Genomic DNA, 27,897 nt, shown 5'->3' with positions numbered 1-27,897 from the left:
TCTTCTTCCATGAACTTCTTTAAAATGGCCATTGGTAATTCTTCAGGCATGAAACGAACACAGGTGAAGGTCACGAGATGTAAAAAATCACAGAAAACTTGAGGCAGTTGTACCTCTATAGACACGGAACTTTATGATAATATGACTTTTAACATCCTACCTCATTATCTGTCAACCGCATTTATGTCAAAGATCAAGGTCAAATTTGGTGTAATTCATGACAAGAAGCTGCATCATACTTCCCCTTGAATATGGTGCAAGATTATTGACATTGGATGACCTCCAACATCAGACTTATTCCACACCGGTCTGAGGAATTCTTTGGGGCACATGCTACATGAAGGTCAAGGTCACAATCTAGAAAAGTCACACAAAGTTATTCTTTCTCAAAAGAGTATGAATGAAAGAATATTTTTTATTGAACTTTGTGTATTTCTTCTTTAGGATGTGGCTAAGTATTTGGCCAACATAAGTCACGGTCAAGGTCAGCGTTAAGGATTTTGTATAAGAAGACTTACATCATTGTCAGTTTCTGAGGCATAGTTACCCAGTCATGAAATTTAAAAATATTTGCATGTATGTTACACATCCTACTACATCAAGGCCCCCCTTGAGGTTATTGAGAAACATGGTTGTAAGATTCATTGTCACTAACCTTTACTTACAGAGCCATGTTTTATATATAACCCAACTATCATCCACATTCCATTCTCATCCCATTTTCATCCCATTCTCAGCTCCAGCAGCCTAAACACATCCCATTCTCAGCTCCAGCAGCCTAAACACATCCCATTCTCAGCTCCAGCAGCCTAAACACATCCCATTCTCAGCTCCAGCAGCCTAAACACATCCCATTCTCAGCTCCAGCAGCCTAAACACATCCTATTCTCAGCTCCAGCAGCCTAAACACATCCTATTCTCAGCTCCAGCAGCCTAAACACATCCCATTCTCAGCTCCAGCAGCCTAAACACATCCCATTCTCAGCTCCAGCAGCCTAAACACATCCCATTCTCAGCTCCAGCAGCCTAAACACATCCCATTCTCAGCTCCAGCAGCCTAAACACATCCCATTCTCAGCTCCAGCAGCCTAAACACATCCCATTCTCAGCTCCAGCAGCCTAAACACATCCTATTCTCAGCTCCAGCAGCCTAAACACATCCCATTCTCAGCTCCAGCAGCCTAAACACATCCCATTCTCAGCTCCAGCAGCCTAAACACATCCCATTCTCAGCTCCAGCAGCCTAAACACATCCCATTCTCAGCTCCAGCAGCCTCAACACATCCCATTCTCAGCTCCAGGAGCCTAAACACATCCTATTCTCAGATCTGAAATTTAGAGACTTGAGGGTTCGGAAGTACAGTAGACTTCCCTTATTGAATTTATTTAATTTGGCCTTAACTGTAACATTGTTACAGGTACTACAGGTTAGGTTACTGTTGTACAGTTATGATCCTGAGATTTGACTATTCTTTTGGATTTAGAAATGGCAGTGAAGCGTCTGTTTTTGTTTGCAAGTTCTTGGAAACACGTGGTTACTTTATGTTAGTCTCTCTTCTCGCATTATCAAATTTCAATCTGTGACATGTACAGACGAATTGTCATATAACCAATACATGTATTTTTTTTATCTCCGAAATGTCTTTGTTTTGCTTCAGTATAATACTGATCTGCCAAGACAGAGGTGCTGAACATATATCAAATATACTAATGCCCTGAATGTTTTTCTTACAATTAATACAACTCACTGAAACCAGTTTCTAGTTCTATGTCAGTAAAAAATTGACATACATATTTTTCTTATGCGCTTTGTTCAGGTGTTTACTATGTATGCCATTAGTCTTATGCACCTATTTCGGACAATCATTGTCTGTTTCGAAACTAGTATGTCAAGATACAAGTACTGATCCCGTTCCAACATAATCTTTTAATGATCTCGCCAGGACGAAAGCCCCAATTGAGCCGAGTGAGTATCCAACAATATCACGGTGGGTGACAGCAATAGGTTTCAATCATTGATCCCATGTGGGGAATCGAACCTGGGTCTTTGGCGTGACGAGTGAATGATTCAACCACTAGGCTACCCCACCACCCCTTTTTCTGAAAACAAACTGGAATATGATCATGAAATTTAAGTACAGCATCATACTAGAAGTGATGCATGTTTATTAAATACTGTCAACATCTAAAAAATAAATCCCTGAAAAAAAATTTTCTCCAAAAGTACATCCCGAGAGTTGTCAGCTTGCAGAGGATATTAGTAGAATATTACTACAGCTATCTGATATGCCCAGGCCAACATTATTTACCAGAAGCAAAACATGAAGAAAATTTGCATCCGGATACCTACATCAATATGCTAAATTTCCGGGTAAGTTTCAAATATTTTTCATGTGTTTCACACTTAATTGAACAAAATGCACCCAAACACCCGAGATCTATCTTTACTTCCTCCTTTATATAATGGTGTAATAGTCCCTATTCTCAAAGACTCTGGGATGTAGCTCTTTCGTACTATCCGCTGTGCAGAGTTGCGTCCCTTGGGCACGCCAGACACCTATGATTGTGGGTTCGAATCCCGGTTCGCCCCGATTATGTTTCTAGGTTTGTCAGCACCACACCCGTTCTCGTGGGTTTCACCGAAGTGGTAATCATCTGAGACCTGCATCACTTGGGTCTTTCCTCCCACATCAAACTGACACGCCATAATATAACTGGAATACTATTAAAAGCGGCGTTAAACCAACTCACTCACTCACTCACTTTCGTACTATCAGGTTGAATAAGTGCGACATGTTTACACAAGATTGCACCAGCATATTTTTTTGTGTTCATTTATCACAAAGTCCATACATTTTATCCTTAATTCACCAAGAGATCGTTCATCTGAGTGGTGGTTACCGCATCTGACATCGGGCTCCCATATGCCAACATTCTTTAGAGAGTTTAAAACACCAGGATCGGCTCTGACATCGAGGATAAAGATGGGCGTATTTCCTGTAGGTGTTTTGAGACTCGCCTCATCAAATACCTCGTCTTCTGTACACACACTCGTCTGCTACCCGTTACCCTTTCGTTCTACTGTACGCAATTCCGTGGCAGGAGTGAGTGAGTTCGGTTTAACGCCCCTTTTAACAGTATTACAGTTATATCGCGGCGTGTCAGCTTAATGTGGGAGGAAAGCCCGAAGTGATGCAGGTATCAGACGTTAAAAATTACCACTTCGGTGAAACCCACGAGCACGGGTATGGTGCTGACAAACCTAGAAACATAATCGGGGCGAACCGGGATTCGAACCCACATCCGTGCTAGGAAGGCATCTTCTTAAACGGCTGTACTTGAGGCAACAGTTCGCTCCTCATTTCAATATTAAATGTGGGGAATAGTCAATTCGGGGTATTGTCTAAGTTGGACATTGTCCTGTGGGGAAATGTCCTACACATGTAAACAAATGCAATCGTTTGGTGACGAAAGGTGAACAAAAAACACTTTGAACGACCATCATCTGTGTTTAAGCAGAAATGTTCCACATTTGGAATTTTAGAAAGTGTGATAATGTTGTTTTTACAATATACGGTCATCGCCGACGAAAGCAAAGCACACGTGAAAGACAATGCAATTGTTTTGAGACCAAAGGAGCACAAAAATTTAAAACTAAAAACAAAACAAACTTTAAACGACCATATCTGTGTTTAAACTTAAGAAACATTCCACATTTGGAATTTTAGAAAGTGTGATAGTGTTGTTTTTACATGTACAAAATGCTATATATACGGTCATCGCCGACGAAGGCAAAGCACGACGTAAAAGGCAATGCTATCGTGTGGTGACCAAAGAGCATAACATTTAAAAAAACAAATTTAAACGACCATCATCCGTGTTCATACATACCAAAGAGCTGGGATTTGAAATTACGTTGTTGACCCAAGGCTTTACTCACAAAACATAGTTTATCGCCACACACAATTTTCGTGTATATTGCTTCATTATGCACACATACGAAAGTCCTACAGTTCGAGGCATAATTTCAGAATACCTAAGAAATTATTATGTCAGTACTGAAATATATATATCTGCGGAAACATTAGCTGTCTGTGAATATCAGATTCACTGAAGGCAGCATCTTCCTGTTCCGGCTTGATGCTTTAGTGTGTAATCACTCCCTGACTGCACATGTATTTAATATAGACTAGTATACTTGATATTGTATGAGATCGCACAGTAGACTCTGACAAATCCGATCTGTCCAATCCGACATTCAAGCGTTCGCTTGTCACGCCGAAAACCCGGGTTCGATTCCCGACATAGGTACAATTGTGAAGCCCATATCTGGTGTCCCCCGCCGTGATATTGCTGGAATAATGCTAAAAGCGGCGTAAAACCATACTCACTCACTCAATCCGACATTCTGTCTCTTCCGACGAGAAAATTAAAATAAAATTATCACATGACATCAATCGCCCGTTGCCATTCTAAAAGGATGTTTTACTGTAAAAAGTGTCAGCTCTCAAGTAGTTAAAGTCACGTTGAATTCTGTATGTTCTTTACATAACATACACATGTACCATGAACTCATATCGCGTGTGCCTGTCAACAGGTACCATCTGTAGTTTAAGTCTTCTGCTATTTTCAACACAGTCTCAAAGTTACAAGAATCAGATCATAGGCTCAAAACACTCTCAGTCCAGGCCCAAATCACTCTGGTGTGGTATGTTACCGTCCGTGTTTGATTGTATACTCTGGAGTGGTATGTTACTGTCCGTGTTTGATTGTATACTCTGGAGTGGTATGTTACTGTCCGTGTTTGAGTGTATACTCTGGAGTGGTATGTTACTGTCTGTGTTTGAGTGTATACTCTGGTGTGGTATGTTACTGTCCGTGTTTGATTGCATACTCTGGAGTGGTATGTTACTGTCTGTGTTTGATTGTATACTCTGGAGTGGTATGTTACTGTCCGTGTTTGAGTGTATACTCTGGTGTGGTATGTTACTGTCCGTGTTTGATTGTATACTCTGGAGTGGTATGTTACTGCCTGTGTTTGATTGTATACTCTGGTGTGGTATGTTACTGTCCGTGTTTGAGTGTATACTCTGGAGTGGTATGTTACTGTCTGTGTTTGATTGTATACTCTGGAGTGGTATGTTACTGTCCGTGTTTGATTGTATACTCTGGAGTGGTATGTTACTGTCCGTGTTTGATTGTATACTATGGAGTGGTATGTTACCGTACGTGTTTGATTGTGTACTTTGGAGTGGTATGTTACTGCCCGTGTTTGATTGTATACTCTGGAGTGGTATGTTACTGTCCGTGTTTCATTGTATACTCTGGAGTGGTATGTTACTGTCCGTGTTTGATTGTATACTCAGGTGTGCTTTTGTATATATTTATAACTTTATTAGAGGCGTATGTGGTTGGTGATGTAGGATGTGTATATTGAATACAAATTGTTGTTTCGTCTCTTTTTCACACATATGAATCCAGAACCACCCTCAACATGTGGTCGTGATTTCGAGAATCTGTATCACTACAAAGGATGCAAAGGAAAGTCTACAGTTCACCTCAACGAAACAGGGGCATGTATGGTAGAAGTCAATACATGTAATTGCATCGGAAATCACTTTTGTCATTGGTGCGTCTAACGTGGAAAAGACCTCCACATGTCCACCATAAAATGTTTGGAAAGCTTTGCTGTGACCTGGAATGTTGATCAAACAACTGCATTTCCAGTGTTTCCACCTTGATGTAGCTGGGATATTGCTAAAGCGGCGTAAAATAATACGCATTCACATATTCTTTACACAAACCAACTTATTGGTTATCACAAGATAATCTTACAGACATATTGCAGAGTTTACTCAAATGCTTACCATAGTCCATTCCTGAGCTTTGTTTTACTATTTATTGGGCGTTTATACTGAATTCTATCTGTTTAAGGGCGATTTAACGATTTCGGGGATCTGTATCAATACATGTTCATCTTACTCTGGAGTGATTTAAGCCTCCGACACCGGCGTAGTAGGCCCAATGTAATTTTCATGTCAGTGAATTTCCTTTTTCCAAAGGTATGAATCATAACAGCCTCAGCAGCAGAGCCATTAGTGATGTCATTTGATTGTGACGCAATGAAGTCACAATGGTCTGCAAAGCATTGTGATGCAATTTCATTGCAGCGATATCTACAATGTAGATATCGTTTGATCTCACCCAAGCGATATCTCCCGATGGAGCCAGTTTTGGATGATAAACACTTTTACTCAGTCGTAAATATGTAGTGATGGGGAGGCTTTGTGGTTAAAGTGTCAACAGGCCTGTAGTTTATGGATGTCACGTTATTCATATGTTCGTTACAGTTACAGAACTATCAAACAGAATAATTCATATAAATACAAAGGACACATCCCTTTTCATATTCATAAGAAATTTCAGCTAAAAACAGAGACCTTTGGACCTTTGTCCGATTGCAACTATGTGTCCAGCATGTGTTTATGAATCACTATCAAATAGCGATGATACCAGGTGTTAATCATCGCTAACACCTGGTATTATGGCTACCATCATGGCTCCACCGGTGCCAGTCGTCACCATCACATGCAAAGGAAAGTCTACAGTTCACCTCAACGAAACAGGGGAATGTATGGTACACGTCAAAACATGTAATTGCATCGGAAATCATTTTTGTCACTGGTGCGTCAAATTTGGAAATGAGCTCCACATGTCTACCATAAAATGTTTGGAAAGCTTTGCTCTGACCCAGAATGTTGATCAAAAAACTTTTGAGCAAAGGTGGTAATACTGCATTTCCAGTGTTCCCACCTTGATATAGTTGGGATATTGCTAAAGCGGCGTAAAATAATAGTTACGCATTCACATACTTCTTACACAAGGTGTATCTGGGGGGTTGGGGTAGGGTGTGGGGGGTGGGGGTGTGGGGGGGCTGGGGGTGGGGCTTAGCCTAGTTGTTAAAGCCTTCGCTCGTCACGCCGAAGACCCGGGTTCGATTCCCGACATTGGTACAATGTGTGAAGCCCATGTCTGGTGTCCCCCGCCGTGACATCGCTGGAATATTGCTAAAAGCGGCGTTAAACCATATTCACTCACTCACTCTGCTTTACTAATTATTGGGCGTTTATATTGAATTTTATCGGTTTCAGGGCGCTGTTATCCAATTCTGTCGGGGACGGGGTCGATGTGGAGTGGGATGCGGGAGCGTGGATGGGTGTAATGTTGTTATTAACACATTCTTAATTATTATATCCCACAACATAATATACAACTGGTCAAGTTAACGTTCAGAATAATCGATGGCAACTCTCTGTACACGTTCAGCAATGGCTTATGGCTGCTCGAGTGTCGACACGCCTGGTTCAGCAGAATGTGTGCATACACAGCTGAAAAGCTTGGAAACATAGTTAAATGTACATTTTATCACACGTTTGCGTCCTAAATACATGCCTGAAACGTTTCAACATTGAGGCTACGCGTGTGATTATGCAAACAAGGCCTACTTTGTTTGTGGAAGCCATGTAATGGTATGTCCACCTTAAACTGACACTTTGATCTAAATTATCCACCTGGTAAGACAGAAACCTCTGGAATGTGACAAGGATACGATCTCAAACAAGGAAATATATTCACGCTTGGAGAAATAGAGACGGGGTTTTCCTGCACGTGCCCTGATTTCAGTTGAAGCCGTTTGATAAAAATCTAAAATGCAGAATTCTTGTTTATCTAACAACACCTTGCCTAGGTGTATACATGTCTAGGTGTATGCATTTCTAGGTGTATGCATGTCTAGGTGTATGCATGTCTAGGTGTATGCATGTCTAGGTGTATGCATGTCTGGGTGTATGCATGTCTAGGTGTATGCATGTCTGGGTGTATGCTTGTCTGTGTGTATGCATGTCTGGGTGTATGCATGTCTGGGTGTATGCATGTCTAGGAGTATACATGTCTGTGTGTATGCATGTCTAGGTGTATGCATGTCTGGGTGTATGTATGTCTAGGTGTATGCATGTCTGGGTGTATGCATGTCTGGGTGCATGCATGTCTGGGTGTATGCTTGTCTGTGTGTATGCATGTCTAGGAGTATACATGTCTGTGTGTATGCATGTCTAGGTGTATGCATGTCTTGGTGTATGCATGTCTAGGTGTATGTATGTCAAGGTGTATGTATGTCTAGGTGTATGCATGTCTGGGTGTATGCATGTCTGGGTGTATACATGTCTGGGTGTATGCATGTCTGGGTGTATGCATGTCTAGCCGATACATGTCTAGGTGTATGTATGTCTGGGTGTATGCATGTCTGGGTGTATGCATGTCTGGGTGTATGCATGTCTGGGTGTATGCATGTCTAGCCGATACATGTCTAGGTGTATGCATGTCTAGTCGATACATGTCTAGGTGTATACATGTCTGGGTGTATGCATGTCTAGGTGTATGCATGTCTGGGTGTATGCATGTCTAGGTGTATGTATGTCAAGGTGTATGTATGTCTAGGTGTATGCATGTCTGGGTGTATGCATGTATGGGTGTATGCATGTCTGGGTGTATGCATGTCTAGGTGTATGCATGTCTGGGTGTATGCTTGTCTGTGTGTATGCATGTCTGGGTGTATGCATGTCTGGGTGTATGCATGTCTAGGAGTATACATGTCTGTGTGTATGCATGTCTAGGTGTATGCATGTCTGGGTGTATGTATGTCTAGGTGTATGCATGTCTGGGTGTATGCATGTCTGGGTGCATGCATGTCTGGGTGTATGCTTGTCTGTGTGTATGCATGTCTAGGAGTATACATGTCTGTGTGTATGCATGTCTAGGTGTATGCATGTCTTGGTGTATGCATGTCTAGGTGTATGTATGTCAAGGTGTATGTATGTCTAGGTGTATGCATGTCTGGGTGTATGCATGTCTGGGTGTATACATGTCTGGGTGTATGCATGTCTGGGTGTATGCATGTCTAGCCGATACATGTCTAGGTGTATGTATGTCTGGGTGTATGCATGTCTGGGTGTATGCATGTCTGGGTGTATGCATGTCTGGGTGTATGCATGTCTAGCCGATACATGTCTAGGTGTATGCATGTCTAGTCGATACATGTCTAGGTGTATACATGTCTGGGTGTATGCATGTCTAGGTGTATGCATGTCTGGGTGTATGCATGTCTAGGTGTATGTATGTCAAGGTGTATGTATGTCTAGGTGTATGCATGTCTGGGTGTATGCATGTATGGGTGTATGCATGTCTAGGTGTATGCATGTCTGGGTGTATACATGTCTAGGTGTATGTATGTCTGGGTGTATGCATGTCTAGGTGTATGCATGTCTGGGTGTATGCATGTCTAGGTGTATGTATGTCTGGATGTATACATGTCTGGGTGTATGCATGTCTGGGTGTATGCATGTCTGGGTGTATGCATGTCTAGCCGATACATGTCTAGGTGTATGCATGTCTAGTCGATACATGTCTAGGTGTATACATGTCTGGGTGTATGCATGTCTAGGTGTATGCATGTCTGGGTGTTTGCATGTCTTGGTATATGTATGTATAGGTGTATGCATGTCTGGGTGTATGCGTGTTTGTATGTCTGGGTATATACGTGTATACCTTTCTGGGTGTATGGTCCCACATTTTGTCCTTGTGGATGTATAAACCCAAGGCACGGGTACCTACCCGGATATATGGCCTACAGCAATTGCCCCGTTCTATATTGTCCTGATGATCCACTAACTACCACGGCATCTCACTACTCGGTAGTTTGGGAAAGCATGTTCATCTCTTGTTTGCTGCAGACTCCGCGTGAGGACGGATATTTATGATGCAATTGTAGAATCCCTGCTGTGTAGAATCCCTGCAATGGTTGTTCAACGACAGAACGTTAATTTACAATCATTGAGAAATACATGTAAATACATGAGAGAAAGTGAAAGCTTTATATGGCGTTTTTAGGCTTGTGATAAGAGGCAGTAGGTGTGAAGGGGTAATTCATTTCATGTAAATCAAAGTAGATATTTACGAAATACACCTAGAAATACGGCCACGCTTTTGTCCCGTGTTTGGGAACTTGATTCTACCTTAATAAGAAGAAGAGGAACGATTACAGTCAAGCAGTTTACTGTCAGTTGTGTTGTGTACTGACCAGTGGAGATGCTTGACTTTTATAGTAATCGCCTCGTACATTTTTACTTTGAATGATTCCCCGGTCGGTGAATTATGCATTGTCTTCATCTAAATCTTGACCGACGATACGTCACGAGGTAATGATGCTGTATTATTACATAATAATAGCTTCTACGCCGATGTGACTGCGGCCGTTGGACAATAGAATTCACTGAGCGCGATGGGTTTAATTTGATGGATACGTCCATCTAACTTCACTGTAGCCCGCTATGTAGCTGTCAGTGTTCAGTCTGACACGTGAACGTCTACAAGATTTAATTGCTTATAGATATACTGTAGGTAATGAAACTTTTATAAATATTTTAATTCCATTTATATTTAGTTAATAACTATATCAGAATTCGCTTATATTTACTGAAAATATTGGAACAATATTGAGTGTATTTTAGACTGGTATAACAGTATGTTTATCTCCTAATTAATTGAATTTCAATTGGGGAGGGGATGCGCAGACATGAGATAACGAAAAATGGTTTTATATAAGCGAGCAAATATGAGTAGTACCTAACTATTATTATCGTTGTGTCATGGTTCATAGCATCGCAACTCTTGGGAGGTCAGAACTCATCTTTTTTCCGGTACGACATCGTTCGAGATTATGTTCTACCCTTTGTGCAAATGGAGAGATGTAACGTCAGGTTGCCACAGGATAATGCCCACACTTGCCCGACACAAGGAAGTTAACTGACTGTAAATGTCCAGTTTCCACCCTTGCCGAACTAGGCAGTTGCTATTACGAGTAATGTTCCTGCTATGTCTCCCTTATTGACCAATCAGGTTCCACTCCTCCTATCAATTGCATTTGATGCAAGCAAAATGGCGGCGCCCAGTCAAGACGATCTGATCGATAATCAAGATTTTTATTGAAATAAAACGAGAGTTGGAAAATAATCGTCAACGCCCAGTTGACACACATGCTCTTCAAATTCCACAGTCGGGCCGAAATCTGCACGGCAGTCGCCATGTTATTTATGAACCGAATGTCGATTTCGTTACGCGATTTTGATTAGACTCGTTAGTCCAGCCAAAGTATAACTCGTTAATTCCAGCCTAGTTCGGCAAGGTTGGAAATTGGAATTTTAGAGTCAGTTAACGCCCTTGACCAGGGAAGATGGCCCGCATGTTGCATGTGCTATAACAAATTCTTTTAGGCACCATTACATTGCTGTACTGCCATGGCCAGCTGGTGTACCCAGACCTCTCCCACATAGAACATGCCTGGGATGATATGGAACTACGTTTACAGCAGGACAACGAACCAGCCAGGCTGTTACGCAAGCTCAGCCAGGCTGTTTTCAATTATCTGGTGTCGTCAATACATCGCCGCTGCATGAAGCCGATCACACTCGTTAATTGAGTTCTACACCTGTTACCAGGTATATGTTTTGTCAACATGTACACAACTGTATAAACAAAATATGAAGCACAGTTACTCTCTCTCTCTCTCTCTCTCTCTCTCTCTCTCTCTCTCTCTCTCTCTCTCTCTCTCTCTCTCTCTCTCTTAAATATTTTCTAAATTCACAAAGAATGTTGAATAAAGACTGTGCTCATGAGGTTGGACTTTGATATAATACAGCTGTCACACTTACATTTCAATATTTCAGCCACAGGAAAACAATATTCACATATCAATTACCATTTGACCTTCATTTATATTGAATCGGAGATCGTTTGACTGTGAAAAACAGTAACGTACATCGTACGAATATCAATTACAATTCTACGCCCATTTTTTATTAAAATGCATTCAAATAAAATGACAGTTTAGGTATCTCAAGTGCAGCAAATGAAAAATGTGACGGTAGTTTCTCAGGTGCATTTTGATTGCATCAATATAAACTTCATAACCAGAGGTCGTCCATCCCAACTTTAGGTGTGTCGCTCTTTCAAGTGTTCACTGATGCGTGGCACGTACTAACCCGAAGCTACAGGAGCGCTGTCTTGAAGCGAGCTGCACATTTATTACAGAAACACAAGGGCATATAACACACCCCTGCAGTAGACCTCGCTCCGCTGGGAGTACATATATACAGCTGAGGATGTACTGAGTGGTCTTTCCGGACCAGGACTTGTTCTGTAAGTATAATAACTGCTACCTTTTCTGCAGTTTCATTGCATGTGATTCCACCCAGAAGGATTGAAGACCGTTGTGTTAGTTTGTGGAAGATCGTTGTATTTTATCATCCATACTGGGTTTGTGACAGTTACATTAAATCCTGATATTACACAACTATTGTGCATGAGCAGTCATTGTCTGTCTCGCTGCGTAAATATGGCTCCTGGATGTATAAATGCTCCATGGGTGTTACACACTGACACCGCGTGTCGGTCTAGGCTAGTCTCTCCTCATCTTAGTGGAGATACAGGTAACCTAGGGACCTGGGCCCACTTGCACAAAGCGATCTTAGCGCCAAGACTATTGTAAGCCTATGTTAAAGTATGGGAGTTACGATCATCTTAGCGCTAAGATCGCTTTGTGCAAGAGGGCCCTGACCTGGAGGGAACAAAGGAGAGGCGACAAAGAGTGTACAACAGGGCGGGTGGAGGTGAAAGTCACACGTCACCTGACATGCATTTGTAACCACAGCCTTACTGCACACCCTCCACAAACAGGTGAGGTGATACGGGCTCTAGCGTCGTGTTTCAGATTAGCTCACCTTTTTGCGACTCTCGTGCACGGCTTGTATAAGACCGGACTTGGCCGGTTTTATAGTGAGATAAGATAAGAATATAGTTTATTATTGTGTCCCAGACCATACCGTAATCATTTATATAAATACAGTAACCTATACATGTTGTCTGGCCGAAATGGCCTAAAAGACACAAAAAAGCAAGTAATTAGATAAATAAAAATAATAAATAAAAAATACATGAAATAAACTGAAAGCATTGGATGTGCTTTAAAAGGATACAAATGCAAATATGTGTTGCTCCGCGAAGCAATAGTTGCACATATTAATATTTGATGTAAGAGTGGGTACTGATTAGTTGCATAATGCCAATATCACGATAATAGGATCAAAAACCCAAAATCGGGCCTGGGTAAGTATTCAGGAGAAAGTATTCCAACGTTTATACATGGAGGATGCAGTTGCGACAACTGATGGAACTGACACATGACACTACGTTATGGCTCATTTCTGGTGTCCTCCGGCGTGATATTGCTGGAATATTACTAAAAGCGGCGTAAAATCAAACTCAGTCACTCACTCACTACGTTATGAAGACAGTTTAGTCAACGTGAGACCGATTCCTACAAGGGTCGGGTCATTCAGTATAAAACGCTTTGTTGCCTTATTCAAATCTAAGATCTGAATATGTTTCACAATTGATCAAAACGTGAGTTTCATCCTCAACTTTGTGATAGTCACGAAAGGTACATAGAAATTAATGAAGAGGTGGAGTGGGGTACGCGTGGAAATCATATCAAACATAATAACAACAAGTTCAGTGAGTGAGTGAGTGAGTTTGGTTTTACGCCGCTTTTAGCAATATTCCAGCAATATCACGGCGGGGGACACCGGAAATGGGCTTCACACATTGTACCCATGTCGGGAATCGAACCCGGATCTTCGGCGTGACGAGCGAACGCTTTAACCACTAGGCTACCCGGCCGCCCCTAGAAGTTAATGAAGAGGTGTAGTGGGTTACGTGTGGAAGTCTAACACAAAGCAACATAAGCCCACTGACATACCATGCTGTAGTTTGTCTTGGATACCCACGCATTATATTCAGATACTGACTCCGAACCGGCCTGTCGTTTATTTTTTTTAATACCGAGCGCAAATATACCCGTTCATGATCGGAATGACTGATCGTTTGACGTCAGTAAACATGTCATTGTTAATTCCACGTGATTCATTTCATCCCGCCGTAGCAGAAGACTACATTCGTTAGCCTTCGGTACTTCGCGGGTTCGAATCCTGCTGGCCACAGACGTGTGTTTTGTGAAATTGTTCTTTCATCAAGGTAAATTTAAAGGGTGAAAAAGAAGTTCAGTCATTGCCAAGTGGTGTTCAACTATGATTGTGGGTTCGAATCCCGGTTCGCCCCGATTATGTTTCTAGGTTTGTCAGCACCATACCCGTGCTCGTGGGTTTCACCGAAGTGGTAAACGTCTGAGACCTGCATCACGTTGGGCTTTCCTCCCACATTAAGCTGACACGCCGTGATATTACTGTAATACTGTTAAAAGCGGCGTTAAATCCAACTAACACACTGTGATGAAAACTGGTGAGAACGTACCTAGCCAAGCTGAAAGCAACACGTTAAAGAATTTACTCTGCCAAATCACTTTTTAATTACAATCCCAGGGGAAAATAGTCCCCGAGGTTAATACCTTCCGCGTGTTCTCGTGAAAAAGATATTTGCATAATATATATTGCCCATTATTGTCCTTTTATGACCGCCTATATCCCCGAGTGGTCTCACTATCATAAACTAATGAAATTGCGAGTGAATGGCCCGGAGTTATAGTTGCATTGGTGTTGATCGAGTGGAAATGCCCCAGGTGCAAAATCGGTTCCACTTGAAGAGCTCGTACAATCTCAAACGTCCGTATCATCAAAGATGTGATAAGACTCGCGCCCCGCGGAGGTGGACGTTCTACTATGGAAACAGAATAAGCCGAGTCATTCGACATATGAAACTGACGTTGTTTCTGACAGGCAAGTGTTTGTGACATTGTAGCAGACCATGTGTGACAGTGAAACAGACCATGTGTGACAGTGAAACAGACAATGTGTGACAGTGAAACAGACAATGTGTGACAGTGAAACAGACAATGTGTGACAGTGTAACAGAACGTGTGACAGTGAAACAGACAATGTGTGACAGTGAAACAGACAATGTGTGACAGTGAAACAGACAATGTGTGACAGTGTAACAGACAATGTGTGACAGTGAAACAGACAATGTGTGACAGTGTAACAGACAATGTTGGCAACGAAACAGACAATATGTGACAGTGAAACAGACAATGTGTGACAGTGAAACAACAGATCGTGTGACAGTGAAACGGACAATATGCAACAGTGAAACAGACAATGTGTGACAGTGTAACAGACAATGTTGGCAACGAAACAGACAATATGTGACAGTGAAACAGACAATGTGTGACAGTGAAACAACAGATCGTGTGACAGTGAAACGGACAATATGCAACAGTGAAACAGACAATGTGTGACAGTGAAACAGACAATGTGTGACAGTGAAACAGACAATGTGTGACAGTGAAACAGACAATGTGTGACAGTGAAACAGACAACGAAAGAGACAATGTGTGACAGTGAAACAGACAATATGTGACAGTGAAACAGACAATGTGTGACAGTGAAACAGACAATGTGTGACAGTGAAACAGACAATGTAACAGACAATGTGTGACAGTGAAACAGACAATGTGTGACAGTGAAACAGACAATGTTTGACCGTGAAACAGACAATATGTGACAGTGAAACAGACAATGTGTGACAGTGAAACAGACAATGTGTGACAGTGAAACAGACAATATTTGACAGTGAAACATACAATATGTGACAGTGAAACAGATCGTGTGACAGTGAAACAGTACGCATGACGTGACGGTTATCCAATCCAGGTATCGCTTACCATGAGTCAGCCACTTGACAGCCAGGCTCCCGAGTCGGCTGTGTGCACCTTGGCCTACAATGTCGTGTCATGTGTGATAAACAATCTTCTTTGAAAATGTAACTTGAACCCTTACAGGGCAGTGTCAATTACAAACAGTGGCCTACACGCCTACACGGTGAAACGAAAATGTCCCACACTGGATTTAACATGTCAATTCCTTAATATCTTAATTAATTTCATTTCAAGATATCTAAGAAGAACCTGAGCCAATATTTTTTCTTTGACTTACGCTGGGACATGATATTTGAACAGGGACGTTTGTACAAATAATTCAGCTGAGTAGGTCGCGAGGATATTCCGGAAGCGAGGTGTGTTGGTGGAGCTTGGGGTTAAACAAATATTGGTAACGTGATTTTGATTATAAATAAAACTCGATTTTGCCCTTGTTTCTTACTGGGCAAATAAATTGCAGTAGGTTAGCACAAAACAGATGATTGTCGACAGAGAGTCAAAATGGATATGTGCATTTAGCATACCTCCATTTCGGAATGATGGTTCTGATTGGTTAACGTGATCTTGATAGAAACCTAACGCGGGACGCATAAACCCTCATGTACCCCGAGTGATCCTGCTACAACTTAGTAACATCCATCCTACCACCATCCCACGTGCACGCTCCTACACATCAATATACGTCCACATACGTCCGTCATACACCGACCGGGGCGGTCGGGTAGCCCAGTGGTTAAAGCGTTAGCTCGTCACGCCGAAGACCCGGGTTCGATTCCCGACATGGGTACAATGTGTGAAGCCCATTTCTGGTGTCCCCCGCCGTGATATTGCTGGAATATTGCTAAAAGCGGCGTAAAACCATACTCACTCACTCACTCACTCATACACCGAAGAAACAAACAATACAGGAAACACTTAATAGTCATTACGTTTTTGAATATTATAACCACATTAAGTCCTTTGATGTTAAATTAAAATATCATGCAACAAATATCAAGGTAATAGGGCAGCAGTTATTTATGTTTACTTATATTGCATGAGCTACCATTAAGGTGTTATATTAGAAGTAGAGAAACTAAAATTATAAATCAAATTTGAAAGATTTGTAACTGTAATAATATTGAATATGAATTTTCTGTTTCAAAGCCCAGCGTGTGCAATGTTAAAAAATATTTATATTCCAAGTTATACAAATATGTCACAAAGAATGCGTTATAACAAATTATAAAACTGTAAGGCTACAAATACCTTTGTAAATTGTGCCATATATGTCAAGGAAGGTCATCATTATCGAAATATGTAACTTGCTATAAACACAAGTCTGCATTGTACATATTATACGATTGTCATATTATATTATGTATATTTGTGCAGATTCGTACATTGAGCCGATGGCCTACAAACACTGAATGAAACACTATGACATACACGTACACCCAGGCCCAGGCATGCTCGGATCTCCATGCTTGTCCAGAGCCAATGAGACCCGTGAGGATCCGTGTTAGAATAGGTGTTCAGCAACCCATGCTTGTCCAGAGCCAATGAGACCCGTGAAGATCCGTGTTAGAATAGGTCTTCAGCAATCCATGCTTGTCCAGAGCCAATGAGACCCGTGAAGATCCGTGTTAGAATAGGTCTTCAGCAATCCATGCTTGTCCAGAACCAATGAGACCCGTGAAGATCCGTGTTAGAATAGGTCTTCAGCAATCCATGCTTGTCCAGAACCAATGAGACCCGTGAAGATCCGTGATAGAATAGGTCTTCAGCAATCCATGCTTGTCCAGAACCAATGAGACCCGTGAAGATCCGTGTTAGAATAGGTCTTCAGCAATCCATGCTTGTCCAGAACCAATGAGACCCGTGAAGATCCGTGTTAGAATAGGTCTTCAGCAATCCATGCTTGTCCAGAACCAATGAGACCCGTGAAGATCCGTGTTAGAAAAGGTCTTCAGCAATCCATGCTTGTCCAGAACCAATGAGACCCGTGAAGATCCGTGTTAGAATAGGTCTTCAGCAATCCATGCTTGTCCAGAACCAATGAGACCCGTGAAGATCCGTGTTAGAATAGGTCTTCAGCAATCCATGCTTGTCCAGAGCCAATGAGACCCGTGAAGATCCGTGTTAGAAAAGGTCTTCAGCAATCCATGCTTGTCCAGAACCAATGAGACCCGTGAAGATCCGTGTTAGAATAGGTCTTCAGCAATCCATGCTTGTACAGAGCCAATGAGACCCGTGAAGATCCGTGTTAGAATAGGTCTTCAGCAATCCATGCTTGTCCAGAACCAATGAGACCCGTGAAGATCCGTGTTAGAATAGGTCTTCAGCAATCCATGCTTGTCCAGAACCAATGAGACCCGTGAAGATCCGTGTTAGAATAGGTCTTCAGCAATCCATGCTTGTCCAGAACCAATGAGACCCGTGAAGATCCGTGTTAGAATAGGTCTTCAGCAATCCATGCTTGTCCAGAGCCAATGAGACCCGTGAAGATCCGTGTTAGAATAGGTCTTCAGCAATCCATGCTTGTCCAGAACCAATGAGACCCGTGAAGATCCGTGTTAGAAAAGATCTTCAGCAATCCATGCTTGTCCAGAGCCAATGAGACCCGTGAAGATCCGTGTTAGAATAGGTCTTCAGCAATCCATGCTTGTCCAGAACCAATGAGACCCGTGAAGATCCGTGTTAGAAAAGGTCTTCAGCAATCCATGCTTGTCCAGAGCCAATGAGACCCGTGAAGATCCGTGTTAGAATAGGTCTTCAGCAATCCATGCTTGTCCAGAGCCAATGAGACCCGTGAAGATCCGTGTTAGAATAGGTCTTCAGCAATCCATGCTTGTCCAGAACCAATGAGACCCGTGAAGATCCGTGTTAGAATAGGTCTTCAGCAATCCATGCTTGTCCAGAGCCAATGAGACCCGTGAAGATCCGTGTTAGAATAGGTCTTCAGCAATCCATGCTTGTCCAGAACCAATGAGACCCGTGAAGATCCGTGTTAGAATAGGTCTTCAGCAATCCATGCTTGCCGTAAATTGCGACTAACGGGATCGGGTGGTCGAGCTCGCTGACTTGGTTGATGCATGTCATTTATCCCAATTGTGTGGATCGATTTTCTTCATGTCAATCACTGGATCGTGTGGTCCAGACTCGATTATTACAGCCCGCTATCATACAGCTGGAATATTGCTGAGTTCGGCGTTAAACAACAAACAAACAAACAAACCAGAGCCAGGGAGGGTCGTGTGGCTACAATAACTCAAAACCCCACCGTATCGACCACAGGCTTGCCCCTTCAAGTCACAATTCTGTACAGCTCACTCCATTGTTCATAGCACCGAAATCGACATTGTATCGGACGTTGTGCAGCAGCTGCAACCTCAGCAACATCACACCGTCGATGTATACGTAAATAGCCGTCTGATTGTGCCACCTGGAATGTTTCAGTTCGTGAGTGATTTCATACTTAATTGGACTGATTAATATGTTTGCTTCCTTCCTTTATTATAATTAATATTGATGTTTTATTAATATTATTGGACCGCGGAAGCTCTAACGGCTGTTATTGTTTTATCGGGCAAAATGACCTTCGTTGTAGTGATGGCACTATAGGGAACGTGTCAAAAGTATAAAATACATTAAAGGAGTTTATCTATACAATCTCTCTCCTTCTTCACTCTTGGTCATGATGGCGAAATTCTTCTTAGAGATCTGGATTTTGTTAAATACTTCTGGGTAAATTGTAGCGATACCATCAAAATCAGGTTATATGGTACCTCCTGCCATATCGCCCACACTGCATAGCTGGACCATGTAGAGCACCAGTGACCGTCAGCCTCCATTAGACCACATGTTTTACATTTATGCTGATGGTAAGCACAGTGTAGAAACTCAATGAGTTGGGTTTGCTCTTTTTAAACGAAGTGGGGAGAAAAAAGAATGGTAGTTATAGGATATATGTGAATGACACATATGAAAGGTCAAAATGTCTATTAACATTACAATCATGATATGTATATGTTCCTTTCTGCATTAAGTGCTTTAAATATATGTTTTCATATAATTGGCATATTTTTCCATAGGGCCACAATTGTAACCTTTACTAAATACAGGGATAGAAGACGATGGCATTCCAATAGTTACACATGTGTTGAACATGCTACTTCTAGCTTAAATATTCAAACTGTCATAAACAATTTGATGTTACCATCCAGCTCACAAGATAGTTCTGAATGTGAACCACTCGTTGGTGCCTTCTATGATATTTTACAAACTGTCAACAAATTATCAACAAAGCCTTGTAAAAAAATCAAATGTACTAAAAAGAACAATGGTACGATGTTGAATGTTAAGAGCCAAAATGTAATATGGAGGCAAAATATCATGTGTTCAATAAGAAAACAATATATCAATTAATAATGGGTTCTCTTTTGCACCCAAAAAATAAAAAAGTTACTCATAACAAAACGACATGTATATAAACAAACTCAGCTGGAACAAGTGGAAACTTTTCTGGAAACTTTTGAATAATATTAAAAATTAATTATAATGATCCTGAGAAGCTAACAAACCCCTTCAGGAATATTTACAACGCTAACAGAAAAAGAGATATGCATATATGTGACAATCTCAAAAATAAATAGCATCTAATGAACTCCTCACTTTTATAAAACAATTCAAAACAAACAAAAGTCATAACTTATTGTATCTTGTACATTGATAGACCAGTTGGCTAAACTGTTTAATGTCTTAAATAGTAGTCACTTCCAACGCAGTTTAGTCATGCACCATGACTGTGGAATACATATATTTTATGGGGGGAAAAGCAATAGATAGATAGATACAGCTTATTTACAGTCATCTTTGGAGACTGAGATTTGATGTTCTTTAATTCGGGTTTTGGGGGGCCTGGATGTTTCTCTTATGTAAGCTTGTCCACAATTGCACGGAATGTGGTACACTGCTCCTGATGGTTCTAGCTTGTGGCTGGATGGTGGTTTCTCTGTGGCTTGTATTGTGTTCTGAATGGCGTGACTTGTCTTGAAGTGATACACTGCTCCTGGTGGTTCTGGCTTGTGGCTGGATGGTGGTTTCTCTGTGGCTTGTATTGTGTATTGAATGGCGTGACTTCTCTTGAAGTGATACACTGCTCCTGGTGGTTCTGGCTTGTGGCTGGATGGTGGTTTCTCTGTGGCTTGTATTGTGTTCTGAATGGCGTGACTTCTCTTGAAGTGGTACACTGCTCCTGATGGTTCTGGCTTGTGGCTGGATGGTGGTTTCTCTGTGGCTTGTATTGTGTTCTGAATGGCGTGACTTCTCTTGAAACATACAGTGGCGTTCATTTAGACCCTTTAATCAGCGTTTCAGTATACATTGAGAAACGTCAGAAAGTTTGACTGCATAAGTGTTCACGAATATCCTCGCTACGACCCATCCTAATGAGTGAGTGAGTGAGTGAGTTGGGTTTAACGCCGCTTTTAACAGTATTCCAGTTATATCACGGCGTGTCAGCTTAATGTGGCCATCCTAATGAATAAAAGGAAGAAATGCACATCGAAACTGTCGTAGTATCGTTTATTAATTGAGTACATTTGTTTACAGAAACTACAAAAGTTGTCCTTGTTGAGCATGTTGAGCATACATAAGCTCATATCACCTCTCGTTTTGAGGAACTATTTTATTCCGCGACACAGCTGGTTGTTGTATGGCTGTATGTAACCATGAAGTTGGACGTACTAAATATTATTGTGTATAAATAAGGGTCTACGTCCTTTAAGGTAAAAATAGTGATTATTATTCATTTATTTATTCATGTACAGTAAACTACGTTTATAACGAACAGGCTTATAACGAACTGACCGATATAACGAACTTATTTTTTAGTCCCGACCATTTGTTGTATATATGCTGTGTGTTTGCTTATAACGAACTACGGTTATTACGAACTAAAATTCGTGGTCCCCTCGAGTTCGTTTTAACCGTAGTTAACTGTAATTCAAGTCTAAGGAGGATGGTTTAGTGTAAGTGTTATGATGTCCATCCAGGATGTTGGCTAAATATTTCGATATGCCTGCTTGAACGTAGATGGAGTCGGCTAAACAATATGCTCAATAACGCTAGACGTTACTAAGCCTTATAACAGAGACACGACTGAGCCTTATAACCAAATGTAAGGTGAGGTATTACGTTTTTTTACACGCTAACATGGTATGGGTTTTTCATTCTATTTTGACTTCTTATGGGTGCAGGGATGCACTCATCATACATGACATTGACCGTGGCAAGTGCCTTCAATGTATAAACATAAGCGTCGATAGGGTAACGGGGTCGTTTGTGTATATTAGTTGTTACATTTTTGAGACGGTCCCTGATAGACACGTTCTGTCGTCTTGCAGTGTGCGCTACGAATCGCAAGCCTGGCGCAGGTGTCGCCAGACAGAAAGATGAAGCTGATATAAGATGAGCGTATGAGGTAAGCACTCATTTGTTATAATGTTACTCATGTATCTGTTGACGTAAAATAATGAGATTCGCCCTACAAACCTCTTTCAATTGGCCCTCCCAAACAGACCAACTTCTCTTACTTGCACCAACTAAACTGTCAAACCTCAGTCATCTGTCTTACCCCAAAGTTGAGCCTCTGTCTCTTACCCCACCCAGACAGACGAACCTCTGCCACTTCCCCCACCCAAACAGACGAACCTCTGTTACTTGCCCCACCCAAACAGACCAACCTCTGTTACGGCCCCATCCAAACAGACGAACCTCTGTTACTTGCCCCACCCAAACAGACGAACCTCTGTTACTTGCCCCACCCAAACAGTCGAACCTCTGTCACTTGCCCCACCCAAACAGTCGAACCTCTGTCACTTGCCCCACCCAAACAGTCGAACCTCTGTCACTTGCCCCACCCAGACAGACGAACCTCTGCCACTTGCCCCACCCAAACAGACGAACCTCTGTTACTTGCCCCACCCAAACAGACGAACCTCTGATACTTGCCCAAACCAGACAGGCGAACCTCTGTTACTTGCCCCAACCAGACAGACCAACCTCTGTCACTTGCCCCACCCAAATAGACGAACCTCTGTTACTTGCCCCTACCCTTTACACTTTTCTCACCCCTACTATCTCATGATCATTATTACTATTACCATTAAAGCAGATATTATTTTGTCAACGTCATTTACCAAAAAATTATAACCGTGGTCATAAAGCGTTTGCTTATAATGTACATTGCTACCGACATTATCAACAGTGTTTGAAGCTGAGTCGATGCAAAGGAATCGTGGTTTACACCCATGTCGAGTCGTTGATGTGGGGCATGTGCAGGACATATGCGCATATGGATAACATGTGTCTGTCGCCATTGTCCTACTCACGGGGCGTAACCTTGTCTGGTTACTCCGAAACAGTAGCATCGCTAGCCGTGGTCAGGAGTAAATATTCGGCTTCCGAACATGAGTTATAAGATATTGTTCATTTTCCTTCTCTGAAAACATAAACAAACAGCTCACAATGATCATATGCACTTCAATTTTAAAGGAAGACATTGAGCGATAACCAAAGACTGGATGTAACATGTGACCAAAATACGTCCCAATGGAATTAATTCCCTTTATGCACAATACACCGTTATATGAGTACAAGTTGGAATGTATGTGTATGTAGGAAATAACAGTGACGCTAAAAGGAGCGCGATCCTTTGGCCAGTGAATGTTTGTATATCTGCTTCAATTCAAAGGAGGTGCCAAAAGCCATTTGCCACCCAGTGAATAATTTAATTCCTTTTTTTGCCAAACATATTTGTACATTATTTCCAAGATTAATTAAATTTATTTTTAATATCCCAGCGCTCGACGAGGGCCAGACATGACGCCTATGCACTACCAGATAGTATTGATGGGTGTGGTTACTTGAGGATAGCCATAGGTACACCATAAGCACTGTTATGAACGGTGATTCATTCAGTCGAGGCAGATTGATTTTTCCAAGTCCAATATCGCATGGCATCCTCGTATTATATCACGGCCAGCCGAGTCGTCTAAGGAGCCGCGATTCGTTGTGCAGAACTGCGTCTCGTGCGTTAGCCAGAAAACTATGATTGTGGGTTCGAATCCCGGTTCGCCCCAATTATTTTTCAAGGTTTGTCAGCACCATACCCGTGCTTGTGGGTTTCACCTAAGTGGTAAACGTCTGAGACCTGCATCACTTCGGGCTTTCCTCCCACATTAAGCTGACACGCCGTGATATAACTGGAATACTGTTAAAAGCGGCGTTGAACCCAACTCACTCACTCACTCACCCTGAACCATCAACTTTTTGCATATTCTCTTCCATAGTTTATTAAAATGACTGTGCCATATGTTTGTGATTGACCTGCGAAACCACTCTGTGTTTAGTCACATTGTAATGTGTGGAATACCAAAGTGCAATGTATGGAGTACTGTAAGAGACATTGTCACAACTTCGCGATCCCATTCTAGAAATAAATGTACAATTGTCTGAAAATGCGAGTGGACAGGCTCGTGATATTGCAGCTTTGTGTTCCAATATCCGAATTTCGAATGTCCCTCAAATTATTCCTCAATGAACTCAAGCTCTATTCTCGCCATGTTTTACCATGCTAAAGTTTACAACCTATGACGTAGAGACCCCTTCCCCAGGATACAGCCAGCTTCCTGTCATACTTCCCTATCCGAGCATCCACTGTGTCTACGATAGTTTCGATAACTCTGTGGCTGGGGGCGGGGGGTAGCCTTGCTCCAAGGCTGTACTGAAAGATAAGTCCATGAATGTGTAGTTATTATCGCCTCCCAATAGGCAAGTCTAGATAATTATGTGGACAATACTCCAGAACAACTTGTTCTTATTATTTACGTAATCTGGAAATTATGATTTAAACCAATAATTTATTGCTCTCGAGACTTGTGCAAGTCTAGGCGGTGGGATAATCTAGTGATAAAAGCGTTTGCTAGTCACGCCATATTTCCGGTGTACCCTGTTGTGATATTGCTGGAATATTGCTAAAACGAGTATACTAACTCACCGCAGCTGACATCACATTATGGAACGGACAGGGTTTGAACAGGATTTATTAGTTCGAAAGGTTCGCTTTGTACAGTATGTAAGTTATCTCGGCGTGTCAGCTAGATGTAGGAGTGAGTGAGATTGGTTTGAACCTCTTTTATTTTAAGGACAAAATTCCATCCTTGGTCTACCTCTCTATCTTCCTGCATACCTTTATACAATTGAGCAGTCGCTTTTTGACTTACAGTGACTTCGATCATTGCTTTAATTGTTTTTGGCTTGAGAAGCTATTACAATAAATACTGTGTTGGTCGGGCTCAATGATCAAAGGGAGGCAAACACTGTCATGGACAGGCGGGAAACGATTACCCCGTTTCCGAGTAACGGGGTATGGGCGCTTTAGTACAATGTGAATAATTGCCGTGTACACTTTATGTGAATAATTGACGTGTCAGTCTCCAGGAGTAACCGACCGCCTCCGTGGTCTTGTGGTAGAGCGTCCGCCCGGAGAGCGGAAGGTCCAGGGTTCGATCCCGGGCCGCGTCATACAAAAAGACGTTAAAAGATTGTACTTGTTGTTACCCTGTCTGGCGCTCGGCATTAAGGGGCTAAAACAAGGACTGGTCGGCTCGGAGTCAGTATACTGTGTCTGAGTGGGGTATTCATGTTAAACTGCGGCATGGTATCTCAGTGAGCTAGCACTATAAATCGGCATCAGTCCGGACTAGTACAAGCAGCCACACACACACATACACGTGCATGCACGTCGCTATATAAGTGCGATAATCTTGGACGCGACGTTAAACCCAATTTCACCTCACCTCACCAGGAGTAACCACGAAGTACGCTCCAGGGAGGTAACTCTCACTGAGAAGTATGATTCATGGTTGTATAAAAACTACCTACTGATAACGTTGCAGGTTTCAATGTTAACAATATCTGCATGTCTCCACTGATCTAGTTCATCGTAAAATAATATTGCAACAATGTTATTACTTTCAAAAAAGGATTATGAAAAGAATATTAATAATATTACCACTGTAGATAATCAACTCTCTTATGCCTTTCCGTCCATTCATTGTGTCACTGCCATAATTGTTCGTTCGATTTTAGAAAAAGTACCGACAAAAGAGTATTTTTGCCATTAGATTCAGTTAAAATGTTATACATGTGTCATGTATGCCACTATGATTGTGTCAACTTAATATCTCTTGTTCCTTGAAAACAATACCAAATGTTCAGGTAGTCATTGTTGTGAAAACATATGACTAGTTTACTGTACAAATGTGGCAAAGTCAAGTTTTAAGTATTTGTACATGTAAGTTGGATATTTTAGGTGTTTCATTTTAGTTTTAGACTTCACGTACGGCACACTAGAAAAACGACAAACACGACAAACATTTAGACTTATACAAGCCCTCAATACAATCAGCCTAGCCCTTCACCCTGCATTTAAGATAGCCACCTTACTGGGTCAGGCCAGGTTCTGACCCATGCATTTGCACTCTGCATAAAATTATTTTGTCTGTCTGCTTTAGTTTCTCTGGTCAGCTTACTATCTATTGTGTATTTAGTTTTAAAGGTTTCTGTCCAGCATATCCTGTAGGCTTATGTTTTAAACTCGAATGTGTAATGTACTCATTACTGCTTCTGTAGGTACCACATGCAAATTACAATATCTTTTACCTTCTGGGTTATATGTGTGAGCCTTATGACAGTGAGGATACCTGCTTTAATAGGTACTTATGCAACAACATTTCTTCGCGCCGTGTTGATCATTTGGATCAAAGTTATCTTGTGTATTACTGTTGTAACCCTTGTTTTGATTCTCATTGCAGATTCTAGAATGAAATGCGTCGTTTCTACACCCGAGCGTTTCTCGTTGTGGCTGCCACCATCGTCAGTGTATTTGTCTACCTGCAAGTCAAGGTTCTCACCAAACATGGACTTTCTAGAGCACACGGAAGTCACATCCACCAGGTTCCATCAAACATGAACCGAAAAACAGAGTCTGAAATCGTTCCCTCTGATTCGAAACTGAAAGAAAACGTCATGAACGACACACAACGTGATGGGAATGACACAAGGAATGGCGGGCAGAATACGTTTGTGTTGAACTTCGAAAAAACATTAGACTCTGGTCGCATTCCTCCTTTGTGGCAAAGAGAATTATACACAAGTATCCTTACAGATCGACCAAAGACAAAATTTTATCTCAGCCATGTGTTGATGGTTCGACTGTATCATGCCGATAAGGCTAAATGGACAATACGGGAGTTGAAGCAGTGGTTGCATTATATGCTTCTAGCGGGTGTAGAACACTTTTACATATGTGATCACTGGCACGTCGGGGATAATGACATGGGGAGACAACTCCATCGATATATAACTCTCGGCCTTGTGTCCTACAGTAGAATATACACACATGATGCGATGCAAGCTCAGGTTCAATGCTACAAGAAGTGGGTGGAAGCAGAAGGCTCTAAATCTACTTGGATGACATCAGTTGATATGGATGAATACCCCTACCATCTCCAGGATAAGCGGGAGAAGTTCCTTCAGCTATACCTCAAGGACGTCCAACACAAATACCCAGAAGTTGCTGAAATATCTATGCCTAACTTCCTCATGCTTGGACAAGGGGATAAAACCAGAAATATAACTGTTGATAGAATCAAACGGTCGACGCCTGGTCCAGCAAATAAATTAGTGAAGCCAATTTTTCAGCCTTGTTGTGTGCGGCCTGATATCCATCGTGGGACGATGTTACGTCAGATGCGCGTCATGTCGGCGGATCCAGAAGAGCTGCGGATGCTGCATTACTGGGGTAGCAGGTTACAGAACTGGGGTCCTGATACAGATCAGATGTTGAAGATAACCATTCCCTATAGTGACATGGCAGACAGTTGGGTTGGGCGGATGAGAAACAGCTTGTTAGCGTTCGGTGAAGAGGACGCTTTTTCACGGAACTCAGGACCATGATATATGAAAATGCTGTTGTTCAAATTGGATACGCTTCAAGCATGATTTAAATAAAAGTATTATTTTTATGATATGTGAATCATCATGGTTTGACTTGTTGAATGTTTTTCCTC

The 27,897-nt window shown here is 41.8% G+C and overlaps 1 protein-coding gene across 3 annotated transcripts; it reads left to right on the top strand.

Annotated features, from left to right (window-relative positions):
• Positions 1 to 12,066: 12,066 nt before the first annotated feature.
• On the top strand, positions 12,067 to 27,863 carry LOC124151167. Of its 3 annotated transcripts, none has more exons than XM_046523528.2 (3): positions 12,070 to 12,252; positions 22,168 to 22,244; positions 26,641 to 27,863. In XM_046523528.2, the coding sequence occupies exon 3, from the start codon at positions 26,654 to 26,656 to the stop codon at positions 27,782 to 27,784; it is 1,131 nt and encodes a 376-aa protein (XP_046379484.2). In that variant the 5' UTR covers positions 12,070 to 12,252; positions 22,168 to 22,244; positions 26,641 to 26,653; the 3' UTR covers positions 27,785 to 27,863. The 3 variants fall into 3 exon arrangements, with proteins under 3 accessions (XP_048239000.1, XP_046379484.2, XP_046379485.2); XM_046523529.2 differs by lacking the exon at positions 12,070 to 12,252 and adding an exon at positions 19,028 to 19,222; XM_048383043.1 differs by lacking the exon at positions 22,168 to 22,244 and having other exon boundaries at positions 12,067 to 12,252.
• The last annotated feature ends 34 nt before the right edge of the window (positions 27,864 to 27,897 follow it).

The sequence above is a fragment of the Haliotis rufescens genome, unplaced genomic scaffold (genome assembly GCF_023055435.1).
Source record: "Haliotis rufescens isolate VD_foot unplaced genomic scaffold, xgHalRufe1.0.p SCAF_43, whole genome shotgun sequence".
NCBI classification, from domain to species: domain Eukaryota; kingdom Metazoa; phylum Mollusca; class Gastropoda; order Lepetellida; family Haliotidae; genus Haliotis; species Haliotis rufescens.
Note: the sequence above shows the minus strand (reverse complement) of the source record. Positions and strands in the feature narration are given on the sequence as shown.